General features: G+C 44.9%; 1 protein-coding gene across 1 annotated transcript in view; it reads right to left on the reverse strand.

Annotated features, from left to right (window-relative positions):
* Nucleotides 1-20,086, reverse strand: part of EPG5 (ectopic P-granules 5 autophagy tethering factor) — a 194,787-nt gene that overhangs the window by 6,356 nt on the left and 168,345 nt on the right. Inside the window, exons 39-42 of the mRNA XM_073629339.1 lie at nucleotides 18,579-18,723; nucleotides 10,522-10,764; nucleotides 3,461-3,680; nucleotides 2,294-2,509 (exon numbers count right to left, since the gene is read on the reverse strand). Coding sequence (XP_073485440.1) covers nucleotides 2,294-2,509; nucleotides 3,461-3,680; nucleotides 10,522-10,764; nucleotides 18,579-18,723 — 824 coding nt within the window. The remainder of the gene's footprint in view (nucleotides 1-2,293; nucleotides 2,510-3,460; nucleotides 3,681-10,521; nucleotides 10,765-18,578; nucleotides 18,724-20,086) is intronic.

Below are 20,086 nucleotides of genomic sequence, written 5' to 3' on the forward strand. Positions count from 1 at the left end.
AGAATACCTTGCTGCAGATGTCTAGTGTGAATTTGGGCAAAATGAAATACCTTGAAGGACAGTACCATCAGCCCCACTACCCTCAAGCAAAAGCAGAGAGTTGGACAGCTTCTGGATTGAAGGGTTTTAAACCCTCATGATGTGTTTTAAACCCTGAGGAAGGGTTTTTCCTGAGGAAGGAACACTGTCCTGAGAGATGTCCAGGACCAGACACAGATACTCCAAGGCAAAAGTTAGTTCCATCGATGATTTCTGAAGGTTTAGGATTCACTTGAAGCTCTGTAACATCTGGTCAGTCAGAGATACTGTACACTGTCCTTCAGAGCCCTCACCTGCTGTTTCCTCAACAGGAGGTCATCCAAGTACCCCACGATGGAGAAACTCAGAGTGCAATGGAGTAAACACTACAGCCAGCCCCAAAAGTGCAGAAAAATAGTCAAATGGCAGGGCCACAAACTGGTAGCGCAGTGGCCCTACAGAAAGTACTAGTGAGCTGGAAAGATTGGCACAGGTGAGCATCTTTTATGTTCACAGTAACCAGAAAGTCTTCTTATTGAAGGAGGCAATGACAGATCTGGTTGTTTCTCTGGAACTTGTGGACCCATAGTAAACATCTGATGCCTTGAGGTCCAAGATGGGGTGCCATTTGGTTATGGAACAGTGGAAGAATTATCTGAGTATTTGGCAGACCTGGAATGGCAGACTTTGTGGGTGGATGAGGAGTCAACTTTGGAGAGCCATGGCACTGAAATAGAGGCAGTGGAAAAACCAAAAGTATGATTTTTGGTCATAGAGGGAGTCCGGCCCTTAGGGTTCTTTCACCCAGGAAGATAAAGGCGTTTGCCACCAGTAGCATCCTTGTTGAAAGTATTTGCAGTAACGCTCAGCAGATTAAATGCAGATTAAATGCTTCTTACAAGTTCTGCAGCCCAGCACTATAACCAAACCTTAGACATATACACTGACAGAAGACTAATGCGAGAAAGAAGTTAGAAGGCTTCTGGGAGATTATCACAGCAGAAATGTAATGCCACTGCCATTGGCTCAACTTTTTTAAATGAGCAGAGGATCAACAGCAGCGGTTAACCACCTTCTGGATTTTGACCAGTCAGACAAGGTTTTGACAAACTAAAATCACAGCGAGAATCGGGTGCAGGACCCGCCAATAAGAAAAAGCGGGTGAAATGAATAGCGGCTTTAGCTGTCCTATATGAGCCAAGGCTGAAAACAGTGCAGTTAGATGCAACAGGATGTTCCTTTAGATCCAGGGTGGTGCAAAACACATTATTAAGAGATGTAACAGCAATAGACTGACTCCTCATGATGTGGAGCTCATCAGACAGTGCAGAATAAGGCATGGCTAGTCATTAATTGGGGGGGGGGGGTCGAAGAGAGGGCATAGTGTCTGCTGTACATGGTGCCTTTAATTTAATCAAAACTGCAAAGGTCCTTATTGCAATAAAAGTTGTGTATGCACAGGACCTACCCTGCCAGGGCATGTGTCTGCTGTAGGGGATTAGAACAATGATGGTACTGGCCACATAACCAAGGGTTTTAACATGTAATTGGCTTTAAACAAATCTATACATTTTAAAGTGGTTCTAAAGCCAAAACGCATTTTATAGATCTCTGCGCCAACCCCCTACCCCTCAATACTTACTTGAGTGCTCAATTGATCCAGTACTGTGCACGGCTGCATCTCTTCTCTACCCTCTCTTCCTCTTCACACATGGACTTGGCCATTGGCTCCTGCAGCTGTTATTTAAATGCTGTGAGAAGGAATTCGGGGGGGGGGGGGGGGGGGGGGGCAAGCCACACACAGCATGGGAGCGAGTATGCAGCTTGCTATGGGGCCACATGAGGAGGAAGAGCCAAGATCGCTGGCGGGGGAAACACAGAAGAGGAGACTCGCTCTGTGTGGTTTTGCACAAAGCAGCCCCCAACCTCCTCTTCTGGGGTCCCCCAGGTGAGTATACTATCTTTATTATTTACATTTTTTTTATTGCTTTTAGTAACACTTTTAAAGTGTCTGTACTGTTACTTTTACATATTTATGGAGCCACCATCATATTCTCCTTAGTGTTATGTGCAACAACCTCTTACAACACATTTTCCTTTTTAGAATTTACTTATTTGTATATCTAAATCTCTTAATTTGTACATGAAGAAAAGGAGTCAATGTAATACAAGAAGGCACCAAGTGATCTTATTTCTAATTGTTTACAGCAGCCCTATAGTGCAATTATGTTCTAGGAAAGCTTTTTTTTTTTTTTTTTCTAAGGGCGACTTTTACCTTGCAGACAGTGGCGATTTCCTCCCGAGTCCAATGGCCCCCAGAATCCCAGACGTCATCCTCTCCTCGCCCAAAAAGCACAGTCTGGTCTGAAAGGACAGTAATATTCTTATAATTGTTTCAGTCACTGTGCTGTCATTCTGCTCCACCTGGATCAAGGATAGTTGGAGAGTTTTGTGAAACCACAGGAAGAGTTTGGGCTCGTCATTCACAGAGCTGCGGGAGCAGAAACAACAGAATTAGACTAAATGGTTTTAAAGTAGAACTAAAAGTTTTTTTTTGTTTTTTTTTTATGCAAACACAATGAAACTGTAATCTAAAGTAGTATAGGCATGCATACTTGCAAATCTGTGTTAACTTTTGCATTATTTATATTTTTTTGGTATCCATATGCCATCTTGTACAATCTGTTCCATTACCTTTCCTATTAATTGAAGGTGATAAAGGAGTTGCTGCTGTCTGAGAAAAGTGATGCCATTATTCCCTCACAGGAAGTTCTATGTAGGAACTATTTTCTTTGCTAAGAACTAGGCATGTAATAGGGTGAATTCATACCCACCCCTATCCTAATTCTATCCTGTTCTTTTATCAGCCGCTTGCTACTTGTTTTATTAAATGCGAATGACAAGCAAGCAAAAAGTCAGAGCACAGATCAGGACTGGGAGGACACACATTGGAGTTGATTTACTAAAGGCAAATAGACTGTGTGCTTTGCAAATTGCAGTTGCACTCTGCAAGAGCAGTTGGCTCCAGAGCTTAGAAAATTAGCAGAAGCTCTTCTGACTTCCATCATCCAATCATGTGCAAGCAAATTGCTGTTTTTTTATTTTGCTTGCACATTATTGGATGATGGAAGTCAGCAGAGCTTCTGCTCATTTACTAAGCTCTGGAGCAACTTTACTTGAAGAGTGTAACTGCACTTTGCAAAGTGCACAGCCTATATGCCTTTAGTAAATCAACCCCATTGTTCTGTGCAGTGATGGTCTCTGTCCTTTATGCAACGTAGGAGGATAGTGACATGCTTGGAGGGAAGTGTGGAAAACCTATGAGCTCTCAGCTTCTATCAGCAAAAAAAAAAAAATGCACTCTTTCGGGGGAAAAAAATTCAAAATAAGAAAACAGGACTACTATGTGGTGTTCACACAACATACATAGACAGACTCCTACCTTGGCTGCACTTGCTCCAGCCACTTGGAGAGTCTCACCAGCACCCTCAGCTCATTGGCCAGGGTTTGTTCTCGGTTTAAGCACTGCAGGACATAGACGTGGAGAGTCAGGTAGCTTCCGAGAGTCAGGCATTCCTGTAGAAACTCCTCAGTGGTGAGCTCTGGCACTTGCAGGGATGCCAGTATTGGACCCCAGCCTGGGTTCTGGTTATGAAGAGTGTCTACAAGAAGGAACAAAATGGTAGAGCCTTGATGTGTCTGTTTGCCAAAATTCAAACAAATGTATTTTTAAAGCAACTACAGCCTAAAGGGCAGTGCGCCCAAACATTATTTCTAGATTAAAGCCTAGTACACACTAGAAGTTTATCTTCGTTCAACCCAGTGGGCTGAACAAAAAAACCCCAAAAAACTGAAGAGCTTGAAAGGAGCTGTACTAACAATCCAATGTTAGTATTGAGATCTCCCCCGCTGAGCTATTGTGTTCCAACAGGGGAGGCAGTCGTCGTTCCGCCCCCCAGCTAGAACACACCATTGGCTAAGAACACTGATTGGATGCCGACGTTGGGTCAGCTTCTGTCAGACTGGCTGCCAAACACATGGGCCAAATGTGGGCCAGTTCCTATGGAACCGGTAGATACTGCCTGATATTCGGCCCGTGTGTACAGGACTTAAGGCTGGGGGCTGCTAAATCTGACCCTGAATAATTATGTCTGATATTCCAAAAAGATCTACCTGCCATAATTCCTAACGTTTCTCCTGTCCACCTGAGAGTTTTGGGTGACCACATTTATTTGTTCCAGCTCCTCCTGCTGCATTCTCCACTTCATAAAACAAATATAACAGGGAAAGTGGAAACTCCTCATAATGGGCACAGCAGGTGTGCAGACCGAGAAACTCAGTGCAGGGATCTAACCAAGAGGGTCCCTGAAAGATTAAAAAAAAAACCCCAAAAAAACTGAGGTTAAACACTCTAGCATCTAGCCAAGCAAGCAGAGATGGTTAGAACCAGAAGTCCACCAGCTGGAAAGCTCCCTGTAAGCAGCTGGCCACTAAAGCCACCTGCAAGAGCACCCTGGCTAATGATGGAGGAGTCAAGAAGGCCAACCTCTAAAGGCTCGGCACATTGGCTCTCCAAGAGATACGATGCTACCAGGAATCCACTGAGCTGCTTATATGAAAGCTGCCCTTCCAGGGCTGACTACAAGACTGACCTGTTTTACCAGAGCTCTGCTGTGATGGCTCTGCAAGAGGCCTAAGGGTGTAGCGATGGGGGCTAAATTTGCCCCAAGTCTAGCCGATTTATTCATGTCTAGGTGGAAGGAGGACATGATATACTCCAGAGACTGGCCAGAGCTTATTTTTTACAAACGCTACATAGACCATGTGTTGTTGCTTTGGAAGGGTGATTCTTTCACTAGATAATTTTATGGACATACTGAATAATAATAATAATAATAATAACAGACAGGAATCGTTATATTCCTAGGGATCATTGCCATCACCCCAACTGGCTCCATAAGGTCAGTTTTTACACCTCAGACTAAATTGTAAAACTCTAGAAGATTATTATTCTTTAAAAAGGGTTTATTAGCATGTAATCCAACATAACACAAGTTTTTAGGTGGTTACATGCGTGAAGGGCAAACAGAGAAACGAGGCAGAAAATACATAATGGTATATACGTAGAGGCATGAGTAATATAAACATACAGGTAACAAACCTATGAAGCTTAACAAAAAGATGGAAGACCAAAATTTGCCCTCCGAAGTGTCCCTGGGCAGATAGAGTGTCTACAATCAAAATGTCCACCCCTATTGCCTGGACATACGTCAACGAAATTTCGTGGTCAGATCAGGCAGGATACATTGTTTAAAGTTGACAGAAATGAAAAGTAATGTGGAAAACAATGTTTCAATAATAACCATCTGGGCCCGGTCTATACCTGGCGGCCTAATAAAAGTATGGATTGAATACATAGAACATAGCAAAGAGAAGAGACAGAAATGTTTAAAAGGGGCAAAGAAGGAAAGTCCAGTAAAAAAAAGTTGAGTGAGGAAAGGAGAGAGGAGGAGAGTCTGCAGGATGTGTGTCAGGGGAGTATCAGATCAGGAGAAGTGTACCGTCGAATCGAGAGGGTTGGAAATATGTGATCTATTTTTGGCAGACTCGAAGGAATTTGTCATGCGTGTCTAATAGAATGGAAGTCAGCTACTCGTTTACCATGACCTCATTCGTACGATTTTTAACTGCTTCAAAACTGAATGCAGGCTTCTGCGATGGTCAATTTAGTTGCAATAAAGAGATGTTGAGCTAGCTGCCGCTCTGGGCGTACCAACTCTACAACTGGTTTACCAAGAAGGGCTTCGTAGGGGTCCCTTTTAAGGTTTATGTGAAATAAGTTCCTAAGAATGGTATAAACCCTCACCCATAACCTGCACGCCTTCGAGCATGGCCACCATATGTGTGCCATAGAGCCTTCTTGTGAGCATCCTCGAAAACAAAGAGGAGAGTAAGTTGAATAAAATGGGCCAATCTAGCTGGTGTGTAGTACCTCTGATATAAAACTTTATAGGCATTCTCCAATAGAAGGACATTTCTTGAGCACTTGGAAAGGGCCATGGTCATAATCCGCCAGTCCTCTGGGTCTAACTGTCTCCACAATTCTTTTTCCCATTGAAGTTGGTAGGGCCTCAGCGGAGGTTTTTTTGTAGAAATTATGGACGAGTATATTAAGGATAATATGCCTGGGAATAGGGTCTGGCTCTACATAGGCTCTCAAAAGGAGTCAAGGTGTATGGAGTGGGACGGGATTTGATAAGTTGTTGGAGAAAGTGTCTCAATTGTAGGTAGCTATAGTGTTCCCCCAGTGGGATATCACGAGAAGAGCGTAAGGCATCAAATATTAATATGCTAGTGGGGGTAAACAAAGAGTGAACGTCTGTAAACCCATGTGTAGTCCACCAGGAGAATTGTGCCGGGTTTTCACATCCCGTAGGGAACAATGGGCAATGTAGGAGTTTCAATAGTGTAAGATGAGGAAAGATCAAGCCCGCGGAGTATTTGACTGAGTCCTGTAATTGTAAGGAATGGGCTAAACATGGTAGAGAGGAGACAGGCATAAGGTTGGAGTCGACAAGATCTATTGTGGCCCATAGCGGCATCTGGTATGTTTCATGGAGATGGGAGAGTGGAGCAATGCCTGCTGCCTTATGCCCCGTACACATGGTCGGACATTGATCGGACATTCCGACAACAAAATCCTAAGATTTTTTCAGGATGTTGGCTCAAACTTGTCTTGCATACACACGGTCACACAAAGTTGTCGGAAAATCCGATCGTTCTGAACGCGGTGACGTAAAACACGTATGTCGGGACTCTAAACGGGGCAGTAGCCAATAGCTTTCATCTCTTTATTTATTCTGAGCATGCGTGGCACTTTGTGCGTCGGATTTGTGTACACACGATTGGAAATTCCGACAATGGATTTTGTTGTCGGAAAATTTTATAGCAAGCTCTCAAACTTTGTGTGTCGGAAAATCCGATGGAAAATGTGTGATTTAGCCCACACACGGTCGGAATTTCCGACAACAAGGTCCTATCACACATTTTCCTTCGGAAAATCCGACCGTGTGTACGGGGCATAATAGTAAGCATGCAAGTTAGGGACCGAGAGGCCGCCATTGATCGTCGGGCGTACAAGACATGTTTATTGATTCAAGGGTGGGTAGATCCCCATATAAATTGTAAGAGCTTCCGTTAATGAATGCGAAAGATATACGAGGGGATGGGGGACAGGTAAGACCCGAAAGTAGTAAAGTAATTTAGGGAGGTAGGACATTCGGATGGCAGTTATCCTACCAAACCAAGACAATGGTAGGTGGGACCAGGAGGACAGCGTGTCCGACAGACGTTTGAACAGGGATGGGTAATTGGCCTGAAACATTCCCGCGTACGTAGGAGTAAAGCGGATTCCAAGGCAGGGTAGAGAGGAGTGCCACTGAAAGGGAAAGGATGATTTCAAATTCATCAATACTGGATGAGGGTGGTTAACCGACAGGGCTTTAGATTTGGAGAGGTTAACACGAAGGCTTGAGAGGGAAGCAAAAGAATCTAGCAGCGAGAATAAATTTGGTAGAGAGATCCTGGGGGAGGTTAAGGTTAACAAGATATTGTCGGCAAATAACGATATTTTATGGGAAGAACTTGCAACATCAATACCATTGATATCGAGATGAGAGCGAACCAATGGCTTCAAAGCCAAAATGAACAGCAGCGGTGAGAGTGGGCACCCTTGACGCGTACCCCTCCCAATGTTGAACAGAGGCGACTCAAATCCATGAGACTTAAGTTTAGCTCGAGGGGGAATAATAGAGAGCTGCCATCCATTGCAGGAAGGAAGTGCCAAATCCATAAGGGCAAAGTACAGACATGAGATAAGGCCATAATAGCGTGTCAAAGGCCTTATTCACGTTTAGATAGGATAGAAGCATTGACTCTAATAAACGATTGTGAGCTATGTGTTGCAACTGTAAAATCCGCCGAATAGCATCCCCTGCTTGCCTCTGTGGTACGAAGCTGACCTGATCTTTCTTTATTAAGCGGGGAAGAAAAGAGTTCAATCGGTTAGCCAGAATCTTGGTCAAAACCTTCATATCTATGTTGATTAGAGAAATGGGTTGGAAGTTAGCCCAAGAGGAATGGTCACGGTCAGGTTTGTGAAGCATGACAATATTAGCGGTTAACAGGTCCCAGGTGAAATTCTGGCCCTGTTTAAACAGAGTTATACATAGCTGTCAGGTGTGGGGCTATAACGTCGGCCGGTTTCCTATAATAAAGCGCCGTGTAGCTGTCCAGTCCTGGTTGCGTTTACCCATTTTCAGGTCTTTGATACTGTGAAGGACTTCCGAGACTTGAATGTCCCGATCCATGAGGGCCGTGTTAGTCTCAGTCAATGTGGGGAGTGAAAGACGGTCAAGGAAACTGTCTGTGTTCTGGCTACCCGAATGATCAGAGGCCGAATACAGTTTGGTTAAGCAGTAACAGAATTCTTCCAGAACCTTCACTGGATTACAGGTGAGTATATTATGCCTAGTACGCAGAGTGATAGGGGTAAATTTAAGAGTAAAGGTACGAAGCCTGTGGGCCAGCATCTGATTTGGTCTATTCACTTTGGCATACCACTTCTTGTGGGACCAATGAGAAGATTATTATTCACAGGCACTATTACTGAAAATTAGATTTTTAGAGAAGTGATATAATGAGGAGGAACTATGTCCAGTCAACTCTGAAGTGGGTAGTGCAGATTGACAACAAGGATGTTGAAGGAGAGACAAAGAGCACGTTTACAACATTAGAATAGGTCTCCTTACCCACAGTTTGTCAATGCACTTTAGGAAATATCATAACAAGGACCCTACCTGCCTGAAGTTTATGGAAATAGACAAGTTACAACCACATTGGAGGGGGTGCAATAAAACTCGCAAGATTGCCAAAATGGAGACTCGCTGAATATAGAATATGCAAACACTTAAACCTCTGGGTCTTAATAAAGACCTGGAAATTAATTGTTTTATTAACAACACTTGAATATTCTATTTTTTTGCTAGTTTTTATTGTAGAAATAGCCTGGTACGTGTCCTTTTTTAGTCCTCTTAATATCTGGAGCTTATGGGAACTATTGTTAAATTTTTCATACTTTTATTCTTGTACAATCTAATGATGATTGACTATGCCTCCATTTGATCTATGGGGATGGAATTTTTTTGTGATTCCAGATTACGGCATATTAATGTGAGCATAATCACTCTTTGATTTAGGTTTAGGGTCTCCAATAGGATGGTGTTGGGCCTCCCCTGTTTTAGTTACTGGTTTAATGTATGCCTTTTGATCTCCATTTACTCAGCTTTTTAATTTTAATAATTTTGGCTTTAGCTTTTTGGCTACCATTTTTGGGGTCTCCAATAAAATGGTATTGGTTTGGTTTTTGGTTCTCTAGCATTTAAGGAGTTTCTGTCTCTGGGACAATGGCCGCTGCTACTGGTGTCTACAACAAAATGGCACCTGCTGGCTATTGGTCCTCTAGCGCTTAATGAGGTTTGCCCCTGGGAAAAGGGCAGCTGTTACTGGGCTCCACAAAAAAAAAAATTGATAGTCCTTTAAATTAATGAGTTTTGCCTCAGGGATCATGGCCGCTGATACTGGCATCTACAATAAAACGGTGCCTGCCAAGTTGATGGTCCTCTAGGGTTTAGGGGGTCTGTACCAGGCTATTTAAGGAGGATTGCTTTAGAGGTCAGTGTTCCAAATGCCCTCTGAGGCAGGGATTACAAGACGACCTTACGCAGCCACTTCCGTGACCGGATCTGGCGCCCATCTTAGTAAGTGGATTGTTACATTGTGTTTTATCAATGTGTGTTGGTCATTTTTCTGGTTTCATGTGGATTTTAAACGTCAATAAATTACTACACTATATATAACCTCTCCGGTGTGGCTCCATGCGGTGGGCACTTTCTCTTCATGCAGCCCCTATGTGCATAGTGTCATGCTTTCTGTTGGTAGAAATCGGCACCACCGGACACCTGTGGAGTATTATAGTAGATGGACAGTTTTGCATGAGAGGTTGGGAATTCCTCTGTTATGATGCAAAAAAGGCAGCACAGAATCTGGTGAGTGTGGCATCAGCATTGAACACAAGCGGTAGTGCGGAAGCCTTTTTTGGACAGCAGAGGACAATACCCTAAATACATAATATACTTTCACTACTGGGACTCTACCATCTATAATAGTTGCCATGGTTATATTGCTTATATAATGTGACTTATGTATACATATTTTGAGGTATTTTTCATATTTATATCTAGGGTCACCATCATGCCCATAGACATACAGCTGGCAGGTTTCACGGACAAGGGGCATAGAACACATCATCCACCCCTTATGTACTCTAGCATCTACCAAACGCTAAAAGATTTATAGGTGGACTGATCTTTGAAAAGGAATCTATGGTCTTTTAAAAGTCTGCTTGGAGAAAATGGAATAGCTGTTGGGAAAGAATTGGCTTACCATCCTTGAAGTAGGAGAGGATACAGGCTTCAGTGGCTTCTCCCATATGTTTGATGGAGGCCAGGCTCTGACAAGCTGCAGTCAGCAGAGGCATGACCATCAGGCCTTGTACTTTAGTGTCAATCCATTGTATCAGGGCCCCTCGTAGTGACTCAGCTGTGGTCACGCTGGCATTGTTCATTAACATCAGAAGCTCCATGAAGAGACTGCTCACCGCCATGTGACGCTTTTGCATCTCCAGATCTGAAAGACAGCCAGGGTCATGTGACTCTATGGTCAGTTTTGTTATGTTCAGTGAAATAAGACAGTAAATATTGGCTAAAGCATTCAAAGTGGACCTGATTTTCTATTATACAGTGCCTTGAAAAAGTATTCATACCCCTTGATTTTGTCATGTTAAAACCAAAAACGTAACTGTATTTTATTGGTATTTTATGTGATAGACCAACACAAAGTGGCACATAATTATGAAGTGGAAGGAAAATGATAAATGGTTTTCAATTTTTTTTTACAAATAAATATGTGAAAAGTGTGGGGGGCATTTGTATTCAGCCCCCTTTACTCCGATACCCCTAACTAAAATCTAGTTGAACCAATTGCCTTCAGAAGTCACTGAATTAGTAAATAGAGTCCACCTGTGTGTAATTTAACCTCAGTATAAATACAGCTGTTGTGTGAAGCCCTCAGAAGTTTGTTTGAGAACATTGGTGAACAAACAGCATCATGAAAGCCAAGGAACACACCAGACAGGTCAGGTATAAAATTGTGGAGAACTTTAAAGCAGGGTTAGGTTATAAAAAAATATCCCAGGCTTTGAACATCTCACAGAGCACTGTTCAATCCATCATCCAAAAATGGAAAGAGTATGGCACAACTGCAAACCTACCAAGACATGACCGTCCACCTAAACTGACAGGCTGGGCAAGGAGAGCATTAATCAGAGAAGCAGCCAAGAGGCCCATGGTAACTCTGGAGGAGCAGAAGAGATCCACAGCTCAGGTGGGAGAATCTGTCCACAGGACAACTATTAGTCGTTCACTCCACAAATCTGGCCTTAAATGGAAGAGTGGCAAGAAGAAAGTCATTGTTGAAAGAAAGTCATAAGAAGTCCTGTTTGCAGTTTGCGAGAAGCCATGTGGGGGACACAGCAAACATGTGGAAGAAGGTGCTCTGGTCAGATGAGACCAAAATTGAACTTTTTGGCCTAAAGGCAAAACGCTATGTGTGGGGGAAAACTAACACTGCACATTACTCTGAACACACAATCCCCACCTTGAAACATGGTGGTGGTAGCATCATGTTGTGGAGATGCTTTTCTTCAGCAGGGACAGGGAAACTGGTCAGAGTTGATGAGAAGATGGATGGAGCCAAATACAGGGCAATCTTAGAAGAAAACCTGTTCGAGTCTGCAAAAGACTTGAGACTGGGGCGGAGGTTCACCTTCCAGCAGGAAAACGACCCTAAACATATAGCCAGAGCTACAATGGAATGTATTAGATCAAAGCATATTCATATGTTAGAATGGCCCAGCAAAAGTCCAGATCTAAATCCAATTGAGAATCTGTGGCAAGACTTGACAATTGCTGTTCACAGATGCTCTCCATCCAATCTGACAGAACTTGAACTATTTTGCAAAGAAGAATGGGCAAAAAAGCTGAGTTAGACTTACCGGTAACTCCTTTTCTGAGAGTCTTCCAGGACAGCCCATGAGACCTTGGGCTCCTCCTACCAGGACAGGAAACACGTCACCCCCACCAGATAAAAGGGCGGTCCTCCAGGCCCATGTCAGTATTCTCAAGAACCGTAGGACCCTGCAAAACATATGCATAATACACATAACTTCAGACAATACCGGGTGGGAATCCGGCTGTCCTGGAAGACTCTCAGAAAAGGAGTTACCGGTAAGTCTAACTCAGCTTTTCTCCAAGTGTCTTCCAGGACAGCCCATGAGACGATGAGCCAGAACTTACCAGTCTAGGGAGGGACAACTGCCTGAAGGACCTTACGACCAAACGCCTGCTCCTGAGCTGATAGGAGATCCAGGCGATAATGTTTAATGAAGGTCGAGTAACTGGACCAAGTGGCAGCCCTGCAAATTTGTTCCGGTGAGGCACCAGCCCTCTCAGCCCAAGACGTAGACAAGGCTCTAGTTGAGTGCGCAGTAACAAAAGGTGTAGGGACCTCCCTAATTTTGTAAGCTTCCAAGATGGCTTGCTTTATCCATCTAGCCAATGTGGCTTTAGATGCACTATTCCCCTTGTGAACTCCAGAAAAGAGGACAAACAAGGCATCAGTTTTCCTAAAGGTCTTCGTGACCTCAAGATAGACCAAGAGAATCCTTCTTACATCTAGAAAACTAAATTTTCTTTCTAAGTCGCCCTGTGGCGAACTACAAAAGGTTGACAATACAATGTTTTGAGATCGGTGGAATGTACTTGCCACCTTGGGCAAAAAACCTGGATCGGTTCGTAACACAACTCGATCCTCAAAAATCGTGAGGAAGGGCTCCCTTACTGATAGGGCCTGCAACTCACTTACCCTACGAGCTGAGGTAACAGCTATAAGGAACACAGTTTTTAATGTAATTTAACTGACATACTTTCCAGAGGTTCAAACGGAAATTCTACCAGAGTTTGAAGTACTAGGGACAGATCCCACGTTGGACAACTTCTCACTACTACTGGTCTGGCCCTAGAGATAGATTTGAAAAATCTGGCTATAGTGGGATTTTCCAGGAGAGAAAACTGGAGGAACACACTAATAGCTGCCGCCTGTACCTTTAGGGTACTAACAGAAAGACCTTTGTCGACACCCTCTTGGAAAAATTCCAAAATAGACGGAATATCATGAGTTAATCTATCATTTTCAGATAACCACGAGTTAAACCTTTTCCAAACTTTGGAATATATGGCTCTAGTAACTGGCTTCCTGCAATTAACGAGAGTCCTGACTACTTTGTCAGAGAACCCTTGGGCGCTCAGTATCTTTTCTTCAGATACCAGGCCGTCAGGTTTAAGGAAACCACCTGAGGGTGTGATACTGGACCCTGCAATAATAGGTCTTCCCTTTTCGGAAGACTCCACGGAGGCTCTGAAACCAGAGACTGTAGCAGGGAAAACCATGGCCTCTTGGGCCAAAACGGGGCAATTAGAATCAGATCTGACTCTTCCAGCGAAACTTCCGGAGGACTTCTGGAATCAGCCTGATTGGCGGAAAGGCATAACATAGGCCTGGAGGCCACGGGTTCGCCAGAGCATCGATCCCCAAGGCTTGGTCTGCCGGGTTCATGGAAAAGAATATCTCCGTCTTGCGGTTGTTTCGGTTTGCGAACAAATCCGCTACCGGATAACCCCATCTCTTGGTGAGGTCTGCAAAGACTTCGGGATGAAGGGACCAGTTGTCTCGGTCTATCCTGTGACGGATGAGATAATCTGCCAGGCAATTGTTTTTCCCCTTCAGGTGTACAGCAGAAATGGAGGCTAGATTCCCCTCTGCCCATGAAAGGATCTCCTGGGCAATGGACTGAAGCCTCCGGCTTCTCGTGCCTCCCTGCTTGTTGATATACGCGACTGTCGCTATATTGTCTGACAGGATTTGGAGGTTGTGACCCCTGATCTCCATCTGAAAAGACTGGAGGGCTCTCTGGACTGCAAGCAGCTCTCTTTGATTGGATGAGGCCCTTGCCTCCTCTGGGGACCACTCTCCTTGTGCTACTGCATTGCTGAGGTGGGCCCCCCATCCCCAGGAACTCGCATCCGTGGTAATCCTTCGGGAAATGGGAAAGGACCATGGGAGACCTCCTGCTAGGTGCTGACCAGCTCTCCACCACCACAGGCTTCTTTTTATCCTGTCAGGAAGCCAGATCCTTGACTCCAGGGACCTTACGTCCCCGTCCCAGTTTCTTAAAAGAAACCTTTGTAACGGACGCTGACGGAGTCTCGCCCATGGTACTGCGGGAAAACATGAGGTCATAAGACCCACTGCCCTCGACACCTGTCTCAGAGAGACCGACTGGTTGGTCTGCAATGTTGACATAGTCTGGAACACTTTGGTAATCTTCTCCTGAGGAAGAAAAACTCTTTGGTTCACGGAGCAAAAATCGTAACCCAGATAAGTTACTTTCTGGGCCGGAATCAAGGACGATTTTTCTTTGTTTATTAGCCAGCCTAGGGACTGTAAGAAGTCCTGTACAGCCTGGAGATCTTCCAACAGCCTTTGGTATGATTTTGCCACTATCAGGAGGTCGTCTAAGTAAGGGATAACCGTTATTGCCTTTAATCTTAGAGGAGCCAGCACTTCCCCCAACACCTTCGTAAAGATGCGTGGGGCTGGGGAAAGACCGAAGGGGAGGGCCTGAAATTGAAAATGTCGGGTCCCTATACCCGTCTTCACTGCCAATCTCAAAAACTTTTGGAAGGCTGGATGGATAGGGATGTGAAGATAAGCATCCCTTAAGTCCAACGTGGCCATAAAGCAGTTTGGGTATAGTAGGTTTTTGATTGTAAAAACCGTCTCCATACGGAAATGCTTGTATCTGATGGACTTGTTTAAGGTCCGGAGATTCAGGATAAGTCGAAACTTTCCTGCTGGCTTTCTGACCACAAATACATGGGAATAGAATCCCTTGCCCCGCTCCGATCGAGGAACAGGAATCAGGACTTTTTGATCTAATAAGTCTCCGATCTGGAGACCCAGAGCCCTTGCTTTCTCCCGATCTTGTGGAGGAAATGTGACCAACAAACGTTCTGGTGGTTGGTGAACAAACTCCAGCCTGTACCCGTTGGTCACTAGGTCCAGGACGAAGGGGCTCAGAGTGACTGCTGCCCACTGTGGGATGAAGGCCCTCAATCTCCCTCCCACCGGGGAACACAAGTCACTGCGGCTTGGCGGGCTGTTGAGGAGGGTTAAATAGCACTCCCCCTTTGCCTCTGCCTTTGTGCCCAGTCCAATGCTTTTTCGGCCTGCTGTCCTTTTCTCTAGGACTCTGTTGCCTGTTTTGGCCACGAAAAAATTTTCTGGCTGTCTGAACTCTCTTTTTCTCTGGAAACGCCTTTTTCTTATCAGCCGTGCGTTCCAGTGCCTCTTGTAGACCTGGGCCAAATAAATGATCGCCAGTTAAAGGAAGGCCACAAAGGCGCAACTTGGAGGCCGAGTCCCCTGACCAGGTCTTAAGCCAAAGGCTTCTCCTGGCCGAGTTCACTAGAGCCGAAGTCCTGGCTGACATTCTTACCGACTCAGCGGAAGAATCTGCCAAAAAACCCACTGCCTGAAATAGGAGAGGAAAAGACTTTAAAATTTGCTCTCTGGAGGTACCTGCTGACAGATGTGACTGAATCTGAGTCAACCAAACCTCCAGATTTCTGGCCACACAAGTGGAAGCCAAAGCTGGTTTCAGGTTTCCAACTGCTGAGTCCCAGGCTCTATGGAGAAGGATATCCCCCCTCTTGTCCATCGGATCTTTAAGCGTACCCATATCATCAAACGCCAGGTCCGAGTTTTTTGAAACTTTTGAAAGAGGTGCGTCTAACTTGGGATTCTTATTCCATGGCTGCGCAGTGTCCTCATCAAAAGGAAACCTCCTTTTTAGGTTACTGGAGAAGAATGGTTTTCTCTCAGGATTATCCCATTCCAGTTTAATAGTATCAACCAAAGAACTATGAACTGGAAACACTCTTGATTTTCTCTTATGTAATCCTTTATACATAAGATCATGTTTGGATAACTGAACCTCTTCCTCTTTTAATTCAAGGGTAGTATAGATAGCCTTTAATAAGTCATCTACATCCTCAACAGATAACTTAAATCTTGAGCCTCGAGTGGATTCTCTATCTCTGGGCTCTGTATCTGACCCTGATTCTTCCAGAGAAGAACGGGTAGATCTGACCTCAGCCTCAGAGTCTTCACTCTCTGCCTGCTGCGGAGTGCTTACTGACGCTTTCAGTGAAGACGGACTCTCTGCTGGAGTCTGGAGCTTGTCATTAAGCGTTCTAAAGGAACTGAAGGTGGACGCAAGCTCATCCCTAACAGAAGTAAGCATCTTCTGGCAAGAGGCAACCGGGTCATCCTTTACTAGGCCTTCTATACAGGTGCGACAAACTGCTTTGCTCCATGAGGAGCTCAATTTGTTTGCGCAAACCGCACATTTCCTTTTAAGTGGCTGCGCTTGGGCCTTGTCCTGAGTCTTGGTCTGCAAGACAAAATAAATGACCCACAATGTAATTAAAGCCACACAATCACTCCGTAACACCACGTGCAGGAGGGAGGAAATGTGTCCCCTTACACCCACTACTACAGAGGGGGGAGGGGGAGGGAACACTCACAGGGATAGTAAGGTGGTGACAGAACACCCCAGGCTTACCTGTGAGGTGCTGGTGTTGGGAACTGCATCCGCTGCCTGTGCAGGTACTGCAGGAGGATCCATTCTGCCCCTCTTGGTCATCCACAGCCTGGCTGCTTAACACCAAGAAACACCAGCAGCCAGCGTTCTCTGTTCGCGCCGTTTATGAAGACTGGAACCTCGTCTCCGGCGCCCGATGATGATGTCATATGCCCCGGAAGTAACCCTCTCCAGGCACTTCCTGTGGGCCAGCTTGGAGCGCAATAGCTCCGCCCCCTCGAACGCTGCGGCTTCCTCCATTCCTTGCTCAGATCAGCCAGGCTGTCGGCAGGGAAGGACAACCGAAGCTCAGCTGAGCTAGAGTGCAATGCACTGCGCTAGGGGCACGACCTCACACCGGTCCTGGCCCTCTCCAGGCACTGAGGACAGAGAACAGCAACACAGCCAACCTCCCCAGCGGTGTGCTGCTTCTGGCAGAGGAAGAGGTAAGTGATATGCCCCAGAAAAAGGCCATACAAAGCCCCTGCTTATAAGGCCTATGGGAGCAGGTTCCATGAACATGTTACCCCCCGTCCGGAGGAAACACAAATAACTGACATGGGCTTGGAGGACCGCCCTTTTATCTGGTGGGGGTGACGTGTTTCCTGTCCTGGTAGGAGGAGCCCAAGGTCTCATGGGCTGTCCTGGAAGACGCTTGGAGAAATGTCACTTTCTAGATGTGCAAAGCTGGTAGAGACATCCCCAAAAAGACTTGCAGCTGTAATTGCAGTGAAAGGAGGTTCTACAAAGTAATGACTCAGGGGGGCTGAATACAAATGCACGCCACACTTCAGATATTTGTAAAAAATTTAGAAAACCATTTATCATTTTCCTTCCACTTCACAATTATGTGCCCCTTTGTGTTGGTCTATCACATAAAATTCCAATAAAATACATTTCCGTTTTTGATTGTAACATGACAAAATGTAGAAAATGTCAAGGGGTATGAATACTTTTTCAAGGCACTGTATAGTAAACACCTAGAAATGTTAATGATCCCTAAATTGTACACCCTTTGTCTTGAATTCCTTCTGAAAAATAGCAAGTGCACTCCTTGTGCCTAGGCACTTCTGTTCTGAACCCTTTAGCACTATATCAGCAGTGTGAGATCATCTAAGGCACTACTGCCTTTGACTGCTAGTCTTGATGTGCAGTGAGATTTGGTCATGTCACTACCGTGTGGATCACTGTTCTCCTAGCTGGAGAAGAAGCTGTACCCGAGGACCTGAAGTGCTTCATTTATTCTCTGACTTTGGGCTTTCTTAATTTCTTCCACTGCGTCCCGATTATTCCCTTCCAGTCATTAAAGGACAGATCTGAAATGAGGAGGCAAAGTCCTTCCTCTACCAAGATGGGTCCAGCCACACAGAGACAAAGTGTAGAACAAGGCATGGTGAGCTAGTAATGGGGAAAAGGTGAGTTGTAGGGCATTCAGGGGCAATATTGGTGATTAGTCCTTTGTCCTTTGCGTGTATTTCTTGCGCACAACTTTCATAGCACTGGTTTGTTTTAAAGGGCACGTAAACCTAAAATAGTAACCAGCAAAGGATCGCTTTGCTTCATATTTTGAGTTCAAGTCCACTTTACATTAAAAATATAAATTGTTCAGAAAATGTATGTATTAATCTTCTGTGAAAGTGAAGTTTTCATTCAAGAACCCAGGAAGATGCAATGAGCTCACCTGGTGGGCTGAAAATGGAAATGTCATCCAACAATTTGGACATCTCTTGCTCTAGGGCTGAAGTGCTGATTTTGTTGCTCTGTTCCAAAGAGCCCAAAAACTGAACCATCTGCTGCACGAATATCCGACACTTGGGAGTAACATCCTAGAGATGAGTGAAAACAACAAAACACTGAATGGACCAAACTTGCTTGTATGGCAGGAAATGTGCTCCCTTCCCTAACTAACCCTGGGGCTTTCTTCCCTTTGTACCTCTTCCAGCATTATGAACACTAAGTTAGTTCTAAGGAGCAGAACACTCATCCTTCCTGTTCTCTATTAGATGGTAAGCTCTAAGGAACAGAACCCTTATACCTCCTGTTCTCTCTTAGGTAGTAAGCTCTGAAGAACAGATCCTTCATACTTTCTGTTCCCTATTAGATCGTAAGCTCTAAGGAACCGAACCCTCATACCTCCCATTCGCTTTTAGATGGTAAGCTCTAAGAAACAGAACCCTCATACTTCCTGTTCTCCATTAGATAGAAAGATCTAAGGAACAGAACCCTCATACTTCCTGTTCTCCATTAGATAGAAAGATCTAAGGAACAGAACCCCAATACTTCCTGTTCTCCATTAGATAGAAAGATCTAAGGAACAGAACCCTCATACTTCCTGTTCTCCATTAGATAGAAAGATTTAAGGAACAAAACCCTCATACCTCCCATTCTCTTTTAGATAGTAAGCTCTAAAAAACAGAACCCTCTTACTTCCGGTTCTCCATTAGATAGAAAGATCTAAGGAACAGAACCCTCATACTTCCTGTTCTCTATTTGATATAATCTAAAAAACAGGACCCTCATACCTCCAATTCTGTATTAGATAGTAAGCTCTAAAAAACAGGACCCTCATACCTCCAATTCTGTATTAGATAGTAAGCTCTAAAAAACAGGACCCTCATACCTCCTGTTCTATATTAGAAAGCATATTCTAAGGAACATAATCCTCATACGTCATATTCTGTACACCATAGGTGCTCAACCTGTGACCCTCCAGCTGTTGCATAACTACAGCAGGACACAACATACATTTGCCTTTGGGACTCATGCTTATAACTGTCAGCCTTGCAATGCCTCATGGGACTTGTAGTCTTCCAACAGCTGGGGGCCACAGGTTGAGAACCCATGCTCTAACATCGGGGGTTCTTAACCAGGGGGTCGAATGATGATTTGCCAGGGGTCACCGAATCCTGGGCTGTTTCTGAATCCTGCACCGCTCTCCCAGCCTTTTCGCAGCCGCCCAGCTGGGCTGTTCCTGGAGCCCACGGCCGCCCACTCAGCCTCTTCGCAGCCGCCTATTCAGTTCACGGCATGGCTGGGGGGCAGAGACTGGAGGTCAGCTGACTGGTAAGGAATGTGAAGTGGGAGGGGCTGGAGGAGACACCATCTCCTGATTTCGGCATAGGTGTCACTGCTGCGAGACACCACAGAGCTGGAGACACAGTGAGTAACACTACCTGTGATTAGAGTTGC

This window comes from Aquarana catesbeiana, linkage group LG01 (genome assembly GCF_042186555.1).
Source record: "Aquarana catesbeiana isolate 2022-GZ linkage group LG01, ASM4218655v1, whole genome shotgun sequence".
NCBI lineage: Eukaryota > Metazoa > Chordata > Amphibia > Anura > Ranidae > Aquarana > Aquarana catesbeiana.